This window comes from Ailuropoda melanoleuca, chromosome 16 (genome assembly GCF_002007445.2).
Source record: "Ailuropoda melanoleuca isolate Jingjing chromosome 16, ASM200744v2, whole genome shotgun sequence".
Lineage (NCBI taxonomy): Eukaryota > Metazoa > Chordata > Mammalia > Carnivora > Ursidae > Ailuropoda > Ailuropoda melanoleuca.
In genome coordinates, this window is record NC_048233.1 from 87,854,581 (window position 1) to 87,866,815 (window position 12,235).

Here is a 12,235-nt window from a genome sequence, read left to right on the forward strand (position 1 = left end):
GTATGGTTTAAGGAAATGTGTATGGGTGCCCAAACTAAGACAAATGACAAGGCAATGGTACAAATAACTTTATGCTCACAAATTTCTACAGCTTAGGGGAGAAAAAAGAACCAATTCCTCAAAAGCTGCCCCAACTACCAAAACTCAATCGAGATGAACTAAACAATTTAAATGCCCTTATAACCATCAAAGAAATCGAATTCATAATTTAAAAGTTTCCAAAAAAAAATCTCCAGGCCCAGATTCTTCCGCTGGAGAAATCGGCCAAATATCTGAAGAAAAATTAATGCCAATTTTTCATACTCTCTTCCAGAAAAGAGAAGAGGAGGGAACACTTCTCAACTTATATTATGAGGCCAGTATTACCCTGATACCAGAAACAAACCAAAAACAGTGGGAGGGAAAAACTACTTTCATGAACTGAAATGCAAAAATCCACAACAAATATTAGCAAGCAAATCCAACAACGTAAAAAAAGAATTATATGCCATGAGCAAGTGGGATTTATTCCAGGTGTAAGAGGCTGGTTAGACATGCAAAGCTAATTCCATGCAGGGGCGTCTGGGTGGCTCAGTCCGTTAAGTGTCCCACTCTTGATTTCAGCTCAGGTCACGATCTCAGGGTGGTGAGGTGGGGCCCTTTGTCAGTCTTCGGGCTCAGCAGGGAGTCAGCGTGAGAGTCTCTCTCTCCTTCTCCCTCTGCCCCTCCCCCCACTCATGCTTTTTCTCTCTTTCTCTCAAATAAATAAATGAATCTTAAAAAAGAAAGATTCATGCAACCCACCACATCAGTAACCTGAAGAAGGTAAATCATGTGATCATATCAACTGATACAGAAAAAGCATTTAACAAAATTCTGCAACCGTTTATGATTTCAACGGCAGCAGCTAAAATTCTCAGCAAGTTAGGAGTAAAGAAGCATTACCTAAACTTGACAAAGAGCATCTGCAAAAAAAAGAAAAAAGAAGAGAAGAGAGAGAAGAGAAGAGAAGAGAAGAAGAGAAGAGAAAGAAAGGAAAAGAAAAGAAAAAAAAGAAAAGAAAAGGAAAAGGAAAAGAAAAGAAGAAAAGAAAAGAAAAGCCCACAGCTAACATCCCACATAACGCTGAAAGACCAAATGCTTCCTTCCCCCCTGCTTCCAAGTGTCACATTCTGGCAGGAGAGATGGGTGAAAAGTGCAGAGCAGGAAGCCAAGTATTTGGTAAATCAGGAGACAAGAGATGTGCAGGGACAAAGAAACAGGGTTCGCCCGCAGGGGTGTGGTTTGACGCTCCTTGGTTGACCTCCTGCCTCGAGGGGCTCCTTCTCAGCCTCTTTCACAGTCTTCTCCACTTCTCTCAAACAGGTGGACCCCCAGGGCTCAGCCCTTGACCCTCTTTTCTGTCTGCTCCTGCCACAGAGGTGACCTCGTCTTGCAAGTGCTCTAAGTACTGCACTGGTGAGGGCTGTCCAGGGAAACAGACCAATAGGATATATAGAGATCTATAAAAGAGACGATTTGTCATAGGAATTGGCTCGAGCGATCATGGAGGCTGAGAAGTCCCACGACGCACAAGCTGGGGACCTTGGAAAGCCAGGGGTATAGCTCAGTCTGAGCGTGAATGTCTGAAAATGGGGTGGGGGAACGGTTCTCAAGCGGAGAATGCAAATTCTCCCTTCCTCCAACGTTTTGCTCTATTTGGACCCTTAAGGGATTGGATGATGCCCGCCCGCACTGGGGAGGGCCATCTTCCTCACTCAGAGCACCAATTCAAATGCTCAGCTCTTGCAGAAACACCCTCAGAAACACCCAGCCTCTGGTTGACCAGCTACCAGGCAGCCCTTAGCCTAGTCAAGCTGACACCTAAAATTCACCACCACACACACTATCTATCTGGTGACTACTCCCCAGTTAACGTCTCCTGCCCAGGTCTCTGTTCCAAAACCTAGTCCCGTGCATGTCACTGTCCAATCAACATCTCTAGAAGGTCCTCCCTAAACCCCCACCCACCCACTCAAACCTCACCTGGATTAGTCAGAGGACCTCCTCATCCTTCAAACTTTCCAAGGGTCCTCAGTCCCCCTCCGTTACATACATCCCCAAATCGAAAGAAGGCTGCCTCCTTCTCACCCCTACCCCCTCTCTCAGTCCAAATACCCTCATCTCTCATCAGGGTTATCCAGCTTCTATACATGGCAGAGTGACCCTCCAAAAATGTAACACCGAGTTCATAGCAGCATTATTCATAACAGCCAAAAGGTGTTGTTAAAAAAGGAACAACAGGCCCAAAATGGAGTCACTTTTCCCCAGGGCAGCAAACCAAGACTCACACGCCAGGTCACCGCTCCCAGGAATGTAACCTCACACTAAACGATCTGGGGTTCGCTGCTGGGCAGTAGTGAGGTGATCTGCATGATAGACTCCCACATTTCCCCAAAGGAAGGTGACCTTGCCAGAACAATCCACTCTTCCTTAGAAAACTTCCTTTTCTTCCCCTTCTGCCTATAAAAACCTCGTTTTGTACACTCAGCTCTCCAGAGCTTTCTACTTGCAACATGGGATGCTGTTTGGTTCGTGAATTATTGAATAGAGCCAATTAGATCTTCAAATTTACTACATTGAATTTTGGTTTTTAACAGTGGAAACAACTGAAATGTCCATCAGCTGACAACTGGATATATACAAATGTGGTCTCTCCGTACAAGGGACTACTATGGACTCATGAAAAAGGAATGGCGCACCATCACACGCCACAACATGGATGAACCTTGAAAACATTTTGCCCAGTGAAAGAAACCAGGCAGAAAAGGACACATAGTGTATGGTCCCATTTATATGAAATGTCCAGAATAGTCAAATCTAAAGACGCAGAAAATAAAGTAGTGGTTATCAGAGTGAGCGGAGGGAGAGGGAAAGGAAGGAACTGCTAATAGCAGGTTTCTACTCAGCATGACGAGAATGTTCTAAAATTACCTAATGGTGAGGTTTGCACAACCTTATGAATATACTAAAATCCCCTGAAACGTATACTTTAAACGGGTAAGTTATATGGGTTGTGAATTCTGTCTCAAATATATATATATGTATATATATATATACATGTATATGTGTGTGTGTGTATATCTACTTTTTAAATTTTTTTTATTTTTTAAGGAAACTCGGATGCTTCACTCCTCTGCTTACACTCTGCAGGGTCTCCTCTCAAAGGGGTAGTGAAGCCAGGTCTGCACCTGGCCCATGAGGCGCCCTCCTAATCCACCCCTCCCCACTCCTCTCTGGCAACCCCGGCCTCCCCCTCTCTGCTCCAGACGCTTCGGTCCCCCAACTGTTCCCGGAACCTCCTCTTTCACGTGCCTCTGCTGTGACTGTGCCCCGCCTGTACCCTTCCCCCCCAACACCCACACACCTGGCCACCGGCCCCTGCACCTGGTCCCCGCACTTGCACCTGCGCAGTGAAGCCGGGTCTAATCGTGCCCCCAACTCCACACTCCCCAACCCCTTACCCTCTTTGCCCTGGCCCTTAGTAACTTCTGGCATACTGCACCACTTTCTCATCTGTATTATGTAAGCTTGGGTACTGATGACATAACTCCCGGCAGGCGGGCACTTCTCTTCGCTCCCAAATGTGTTCCCAGCACCTACTGCCTGGCACACAGCAGTCGTTCAATAAATACTAAAAGCATTCGAACGCATAAATGGCTATAACTTCCAAAACGAAATATTCGTAAAATCAAACTTTAAAACTTCAATAAACCTCTGAACAGTCTTTTCCGCCGAGAAATGCACAGCGAGCATTAAAAGACCCTTTGCACTCTCACAAATTTTAACAATAAATATATTTATTATCGGCGTCCGCAGTGCAACACTGCCCGGGAAACGCAGGTCCACCCTCTCAGTCCGCGCCTGGGTCTTGGACCCCGGGGCCACAGTACCCCACTGCGCGGGAGATGGTCTTCGGGGCGCAGGCTCGGAAGCCCTCCAACCCGGCGCCACAAGCTCTCCGGCGAGGTCCCCTGGCGGCGCCCTCGTGCCTCCCGGGCGGAAACGCCTTCAGTCGGGCCAGGGCCGCATGCGCGGGTCCCGGAGGTCTCGCGAGACTTCGGGAAAGCGGGCGTAGGCGCGGACTTCCGGTGGTAGGGCCAAGGACTTGGGGCCTGCGGCGCAGGGTCCGTGACGCGGAAGGCGGGCCGCCGGGGCCGCGGGGCCGCCGGGCCGCCAAGAGGACGGTGGGGCGGAACGGGGCACGCGCGGAAGGCCGGGCCGGGCCCCACCGAGGCCCGCCGCCATGGACCCGTTCCTGGTGCTGCTGCACTCGGTGTCGACCGGCCTGTCGAACGACGAGCTGACCGAGCTCAAGTTCCTGTGCCGGGGCCGCGTGGGCAAGAGGAAGCTGGAGCGCGTGCACAGCGGCCTGGATCTCTTCAACGTGCTGCTCGAGCAGAACGAGCTGGACTCCGAGCACACCGAGCTGCTGCGCGAGCTGCTGGTCTCCCTGCGGCGCCAGGACCTGCTGCAGCGCCTGGACAACTTCGAGGCGGGCGCGGCGGGCAGGGCCCCGCCGGAGGAGCGAGGTGGGCGCGGGGGGCCGGGGACCGGGAGGAGGGGCGGGACCGGGCCCGGGAGGCTAGGGGACTGACCGAGCCCGGGCCCGGCGGAGGCAGGGCCAGTTTGCCCAGCAGTAGTTGTGGCTAGTCAGCCGCGCTAACCTTTCCCAGGTTCGATTTGAGCAGATTTGCTCTAAACACTCCTGGGAGACTGGTGAACTGCCCACTTTGCAGATGGGAGAGCCAGAACTCATAAAAGTTGACTTACTCTGGGTTGGAAAACGTGAAAACACATACCAGTTCAGTATTTTCTCCATCAGCCCCCTTCCTCCGGCTTAACTAGAAATTACTACAAAGGAAAGGGCGTCGCTCACTTCCTCTGGGTGGGAGGGGCTAGGTGAGCCAGCTGCTGCGGCATTCGTTTTCCTTCTGCCTCGGGGAATGCCCCGCTGGTGCCCTTGACGCAGTGAGAACAGTACTGAAAATGGCTCTAGCCCGCCGTTTAGTTCTCAGGATAGCCCCGTAGTTAGGTTCTGTTCTCTATTCTTATTCGTGTCTTACAAGCCAGGGGGCCATGGCTGGAAGGTGAAGTGAGGAGCTTAAGATGCACAGCCCATCAGTAACAGGAATGAACTGAGGCAGCCATGGCTGGGTGGGTGGTATCAGCACCTACGCCTCTCTGACCAAGTCCTTCTGTGTGGCTTCCTACCCTGTGCTCAGGCTTCCCCTCTCTCCACCCTCCCCTGGGGCTTGCCGCGGTTTCGAGGAATAAAAATGAGACCTGGGTAGAGCAGGGTTTCTCAGCCACACCCCCGTGTTCTCCGAGCCCTGGGAGGGGGTCATGGGGCATGCTTCCGGGACACCCCTCATAGGCTTGAAGCTCTGGCTTGGCATCAGTCCTCCGGTCACCAAATCAGAAAGGACAGACCTGTGACCACACAGGTGTTACTCTGTAAAGACCTGTGTATAAACAGATAGACTCAGTGCTGTGCAAACGGAACAGGACACAGAAGAATTACGTTTTCAAGGGCATTCAGTGGACGGCAGATTGTTGACATAATACATTTAAAAGGCAGTTCACAAAATACAGATCATAACATTTTAGATTTCTATGTGTCCGTCTGTATTTGTATGTGTGTAGATACGGTGTGTTGCGGGAGAGTTCACCGGAGATTAGCAGGTAGGGGTGGGTTGATGAGGGCCCGTCCCGTATTACTCTCGCACAGAAGACGGGACAGCGTCCTGGTCGAGAGTGGACCATGGGCACCAGACTTGTCAGGGTTTCGTTTTCTGGCTGTGCCGTTGTCTAACTGTATGACATCAGGAAAATCACTTCTCTTCCCTGTGCCTCAGTTTCCCCCTCTGTACCAGTGGTCACAGTAACACAGGTGCCCGCCTGCCCACCTCCAGGGGCCAGAGCAGAGTCGGCACACAGGCTGACGGCATCTTGGGGGTCTGTAGCTGAAGATACACGTTTGCTGGGGCCCTCCAAGCGGCATTTTGTCCTTCCGGTCTGCTTGCCCTCCATTCCAGAAACTGCCTGTTAGGGTCTGTAATGCCACACCGGCTGGTCTCAGTCGTGACCTTTCAGTAGATGAGGACCTGGTAGCCAGGGACCGAAGACTGGTGGTCAGTCCAGGCGGCTTCCAAAGATTTGGCTGCCATTTTCTTGCTCCGGGCTGCCGTACAAAGGACCAGAACTCGGGGCCTTGAAGCAACATGGAACTGATCCTCCCCAGTCCTGGAGCCGGAAGTCAGAAGTCAAGTTGTCGGCAGAGCCAGGCTTCCTCCTTCCACCATTTCCAGAGTCTGGGGGCTCCGGGCATTTTTTGGCAAATGGCCACCTCTCTCCAGTCTCTGCCTCCATGGTCACACGGCCTCCTCTTCTGTCTGTCTTGTAAAGGTACTTGTCACTGTATTTCGGGCCCACCTGGATGATCCAGGATGACCTCACCCCAAGGTCTTCCACTTGATCACATCTGCAAAGACCCTTCTCCAAATAAGTTAACATTCGCAGCGCCAGGGATTTGAGGTGGACATGACGCTTTAAGGGCCACCATTTAACCCACTACAGGGTGGGGCGGGGGAGCAATTCCTTTTCCTTCCATTGGACATCTCCCAGGCCCTCCCTCAGTTTCCCCCACTCCACCATTAGCTGCACTGCCACCCACGCCAGCCATCACCTCTTCAGCAGGCCACACCTTTTGGGCAGTGTTTTTGGAGTGGGCTGGGGGCAGGACTGGAGGCCCCCCTTGGGCTTTCTCTGACCTTCCCCTGGCCCCTGCTGCTGGGTGACTCCAGCCTCTGCAAGAGGACCTCTTATATCCCCAGCACTTAGGTCAGCACTGAGAAGCCCACTGGAAGTGTGGGGTAACTTATCTCCTAACAAGCTCCCCAGACTTCTGATAAATCATTTTCTTCTCTCCCCAGACCTGCGTGCGGCATTTGACATCATCTGTGATAACGTGGGGAAGGACTGGAGAAGACTGGCCCGTCACCTTAAAGTGACAGACGCCAAGATCGATGCCATCGAGGAGAAATATCCCCGCAACCTGACAGAGCAGGTGAGGGAGTCACTGAGAGTCTGGAAGAGCACCAAGACGGAGGACGCAACAGTGTCCCACCTGGTGAGGGTGCTCAGGGCCTGCCAGCTGAACCTGGTGGCCGACCTCATCGTGGAGCATCAGCAGGCCCGGGGCCTCGAAAATGAGAACGAGAACGAGAGCTGTAGAGGCGGCGGCGACAGCATCTCCGTGTCCTTGACATCCTGGGACTCGGATGGGCCCGCCTTGGGGGCCCCCTGGTGACCCAGCTGATCTTCTCCGGGGGCCCGAGGGCATCCGCACAGCCCCAGCTTGGGTCCTCCCACCAAGCCTGACCAAGTGCCTTCCACTCGCCGGTGCTGTGAAGACCTGGCCGTGAGCTGGTGAGGGGGGGCCCAGCGCTCGAGCCACGGCTGGCTTCTCAGTCGGAGCAGGCGTTCACAGAGCGCTTATTCTGTGCCCGGCAGGGCTTCGGGCACTGTGCAGGTGCTTTCATTCACTTGTCACAATGGCTCTTGAGGGGGAGAGTCTGTTGTCCCTGGAAATGAGTCCCTGGGGGGGGGGGGTTATCCATGCCCCGCACACAGAAGGACCGTCAATATCAGCGGTGATCAGCATTGTTACTCTTGGGGTGGGGGAGCCATGTGCGGTCGGCAGTGGGAGAGCTGGAAGTGGAGCCAAGGCTGTCAGGCGCCAGAGCCCACACTGGGACCACTCGGTCACTCTGTGCTGCCACAGACGGCCAGAGGCTTTGAGGCCATCCGTGTAGACCCGTACACCGGGGCTGGTGGCGTGGGGATACCTTGTGGGCTCATGGCCCTTGAGGGTGTCGGGAGGGGTAGTAAGACTGGGGAGGAAGGCTTGCGGTAGGACTGTTAAGTGCTCGGGTGATTGACACAGTCAGTGCTCTACAAACATTAGTTCTTAGAAATATTAGGATTTCTGTGATGCCACAGTTTATTACTATTTTGTATCAAAATCATTCTGATAACAGGATCTTATAATTTTAAAAAGTGGTATTTCTGCTTCTACGGCAATCCTACTAAAGCTTATTCCTTGATAGTGGAAAGCTCCATAATACAAAGAATTTTACATTCCTGTTGAGCATTACTTCATTTCTCATATTCTCAAATGTCCCTTTGTGGTCAGTTTCAGTACCCCTTGCCGCCTGAGGCTGAACCGTGAACTTGGCAGCTGGGCTTCATAACAGCTCCAGGAGCCGCTAACGGGGAGCGTGTGCGCTCAGCAAACTGGTCTGCTGGAGGCCACCTTTCACCAGCTTCGGGCCCGCCTCCCGCTGAGAGGCCTCAGAGAGCTAGGTGGCCGTCCCTTGTTCAGGCCTTCCAGCTGTGACCTTGGAAAAGCCACACGTGATGTCCTGCCTCGCCACCGTGGCCTTAGGTTGCTGGGATCCTGTGCACGCCGTCCTGCTAAGCTGCGGACCAGCCTTAGCCCGTGCACGCCTTCAGCAAGTACGTACTGACGCCAGGCACGGCGAGGGGCTGGGGCCGCCACAGGAAGTGAGAGCGACGTGGCCCCACTCTGTAGACCCCCGGCTCGTGGCCAGGAGCACGGGTTAGGCAGCTCACAGGCTCAGGGTGCCATGGCGGCGCGGCCTGGCCCTGTGCCGTGTGCCGCGTTTCCCCGCTGCCGGCGCACCTGCTCTCCAGGCCTCAGGCGGAGCTGGCCTGTGCGTCACGGACACGTCAGCGCTGCCAGTGAGTGTGGGCGGCTTGGCTGATGGGTCGCTTTGGAGAGAAGGTTTACTGAAAAATCATGCCCCTGTTTCTTGAACAGAGGCAGATTTCAGACGTTCCGCCGTTCCCTCATGGCTTATGAGATAAGCTGCTGGAAGGGCAGATGCCAGACACCCGCACGTGCACCCTGCCTCCCCCGCACGCCTCTCCCTCCGTCACACCTTCACACTGCTGCGACAGAGGCTTCAGTGACCTGTGGTTTCCGCACCTGAAATAGCCCATGGCCGGCTCACTCCTGTGGCCCGTCTCCCAGTCCCCCAGGGTGTGAGGGCACCAGGTTTCCCCCCCGCACTCGCATCCCGGGTCCTCCATGGAGAGCAGCTGCTGGCCACGCAGTGAGGGAGGAAGAGCAGGGCTCTGGAGCAGCTGCCCGTGGCCTCCCCTCGAGGCCGGGATCTGAATTCCGAGACTCCGAATAGGTGATGGGGGGAGAGTCTCCATCCTGTGCCGCGAGGCCATCGCGCCGCCCGGTTCGCAGGCCCGGAGGTGGGCAGAGCCTGGAGCCTGGAGCTGCGGGGTCAGCTTACGCTAACGGCCGCCCCCCCAGATGGCTGGCTCAGAGCCGGATGGAGGCCCGCGTTTGTTCAGCCCGTTCGCACGTCCGTGTTCCGGAGGCTTCTGTCTCACCAGCCCCGTGCCAGGCTTTGAGGTGCAACAACGGGACAAGTAGCCTGCCCCTTGGGAAGCACACGGTTTCCCCTACTTTGTGGAACAAAAGGGAAAGTGTAGTGAAAGTAGACACAAGCAGATAGCAAAAGCACAAAAGCTTGTATGGGCACCAGAAATGGAAAGATGCACGGCAAGTCGTAGAGAAGGATGGCTTTTAAATGATATTTATACTTCCTGCATTTTCTATATTTTCTGTAATGTGTTTTCACTGTCTGCCAGATAAAGGACTAGGTGTAGCTTGGACTGTTTGGTGGCGGTGTCCCCAGAGAGCCACAGAGCACGCGGGCTTTCGGGTGTGACCTGGGGTCCACCGCTGGCTCTGCCCCTTGTGGCTTCATCACCCTAAAAAGGGACGATTCGGTAAATACCAAGTGCTTGCCCGAATCTGTGGCACCTTGCTCCTCAGGTGCCTCGAAAGTAAGCAGCAACGTGTCCCCGAGAGCCGCGGAGCTCTGTCCCTCGTGACCTCACTACAGTGGGCCCGCCCGTGGCCGCTGCTCCTGAGATGTCGCCTGTCGCCCGCACGTCTCCGTGTCTTCCCCACCAGTGATCTGAGCCACTGCTTCAAGGGAGAAGGTCTGGGATGGGTCTGACTGACATCTGATTGGACCAGTGACACCCGCCCTGGGCACGGGAATGGCTGCAGTTTTTAGAGGAATTTCTTGTGGCAGGATCGCAAAAAACAACTTCTGTTCCATTAATATTTTTTGTAAGATTTTTTTGTGGAATTTGTACTTCCAGTAAAGGTTGCTCACAAGTCTCACGGTTTACTTGAGAGTTAAAGTCAGAGCCGCCTTCTGCTCTTAAGTTCTTTTTCCCCCGAGAAAGACAGGGGAAAGGCCCAAATGTACGTGCCTTGTGGGGGATGTCAGGCCAACGAAGGGGAGTTTCGTCAAGTGTTTGCTGAAACAGAGGGCCAACTCCCTAGTCTCATGCCCCCCCGGATTTCCCGGCTTCACTCCCCCTTCTGCCCTCCCACCCCAGCCAGCCCTGCTGGGCTGTGGACATGCATACACACAGGGCTCTGTTAGGCCCTTCCAGACCCTTCCAGAGGCTTGCATTGGAGCAGGGTCCAGGCAGACCCTCCGCCATCTCATCTCCTTGCTCCCCTGCTGCGTCTTCCTACCACCCCAGGACCACTCCCCCGCTGCTGCAAGCTGCACCTGTGAGGTCCCAGGTTGCCAAACCCACCGTGTCCTTTGTGGTGTGTTGCTCAGCCTCCGGGGCATTTGATGCTTGTCTTGATAATCGCATGACATTTTCTCCTGCTGGTTCTCCTTCCTCTGGCCACCACATCCATCTCAGACCCCACATTCCTGTCCCTGCACATCCAGAACCCTCTTCCCACTCAGCACCCAGGGAAGCCAGGCCCTCAGCCTCACCTGCCAGGTCCTCAGTGCCTGCCACATGGTTCTCTGAGGCCCCAGACCCTTCTTGTCAGCTGCCGAGGGGTCAAAACCTTTTGCCATGTCAGCGACATTCACGGGTCCAGGGTTTAGGCCGTGGGTGTCATGGGGGTCAGGCATTATTCTCTCCACCGCACACAGACTCCGCATCTCGCCCTGCCTGACTCTGGTTCTATGCCTGGCACCGTGATCCACCCAATTGCCAAAGGTGGAGACCGGGCCCCCTCCCCCTTGGAGCTTGCTTCCATATGTAACAGCCTCTCCTTTCCATGCCATGTCCTGCACTCCCCCCCCCACGGAGCCCCATCCCTTCTCTTGAGGACCCCACCTGCCATCAGCCTCCAGACAGAAGCAATATCCGACTACAGACCCCTGACTCCTTAGCAACTGCAAGCTCTCCGCGCATGTTTTAGGGTTGTGTTTGTATTTCCGTGACACCGCCTCTGAGTCATCTTGCTCACGGCTTTCTAGCCACGTGATTCTGTGCGCGCTGTGTTTGGACCGGCCGGCAAGCAGGGCTGTGCTCACGTGAGGACGGCCAGTCACCAGACGTGCTGATAGAGACAGAGCTTCCCTTCTGCAGGGAAAATTGGCAGTGGAGATCCCCTTTCATCAAAGAAGCCCTGTGTCTTAAGTCTCCGACTAAGTGACACAGACAGCAAGAGTCACACGTGTATACTAACCGCATTAATTGTCACCAAGGAACAGAGACCGATTCAGTGCTGAGTGGCGTCCTCACTGAGCCTGAGCACGGGACCTATGGATGGCGCTCTCGTGGTGTGGCTTGAATGGAATAACATCCCGGGCTCTTTGAGTCACTCAGGCATCAGTCCGATACGAGGCCTCCCGATCCCCCCAAACCTGCCTGTCAGGCGGTTGGTGGGGATGTCCCCAGCAGTGTGAATGTGCTGAGTGGCCCTCAAAAATGGCTAAAAGGATAAATTTTAGTACATTTTACCACAAAAAGCAGGCCTCATATTAAATTAACTGTGCATTTTATTGTGATATTAATCTAAATTGTGTGTGTCTTGTGGCCTTTTCTCTCCCTAATTTGTAATTTTATTGGTATTTTATAGTTTACAAGGCCCAGAAGCATAAGGTTGGATCTGACCTTATGTTTGTAGGTACTGAGGTAACGTGATCGTGAAACCTTGCTCATCACCAGGAGACTGGGTTCCTGCTGCTCTTCCCAAAGGGGTTTCTGGCCAGAGAAACTCAACTCCAGGGGTCCCCAGGCCCCTCAGGATCAACCTGCCCGGCAGCATCACGATACACAGGAGGGCCACCCAGCCCCGTGCACCTCGTCCCTGAACTCCCATCCTGGGTCCCTTCTGGGC

The 12,235-nt window shown here is 54.0% G+C and overlaps 1 protein-coding gene across 4 annotated transcripts; it reads left to right on the forward strand.

The window, feature by feature from the left end:
* Positions 1-4,098: 4,098 nt before the first annotated feature.
* Positions 4,099-11,903, forward strand: FADD (Fas associated via death domain). Of its 4 annotated transcripts, none has more exons than XM_034645059.1 (3): positions 4,099-4,550; positions 6,954-7,087; positions 8,216-11,903. In XM_034645059.1, exons 1-3 carry the CDS (start codon positions 4,265-4,267, stop codon positions 8,249-8,251), a joined length of 456 nt encoding a protein of 151 aa, XP_034500950.1. In that variant the 5' UTR covers positions 4,099-4,264; the 3' UTR covers positions 8,252-11,903. The 4 variants fall into 4 exon arrangements, 2 of the variants coding, with proteins under 2 accessions (XP_034500950.1, XP_034500949.1); XR_004621215.1 differs by having other exon boundaries at positions 4,100-4,550; positions 6,954-7,552; XR_004621216.1 differs by having other exon boundaries at positions 4,100-4,550; positions 6,954-7,449.
* Positions 11,904-12,235: the final 332 nt, after the last annotated feature.

Coding starts and splice junctions, on each gene's coding strand:
- FADD (XM_034645058.1), top strand. CDS start 4,265: ATGGACCCGTTCCTGGTGCTGCTGCACTCGGTGTCGACCGGCCTGTCG. Junction 4,551..6,953: donor GGCCCCGCCGGAGGAGCGAG/GTGGGCGCGGGG, acceptor TTCTCTCCCCAG/ACCTGCGTGCGGCATTTGAC.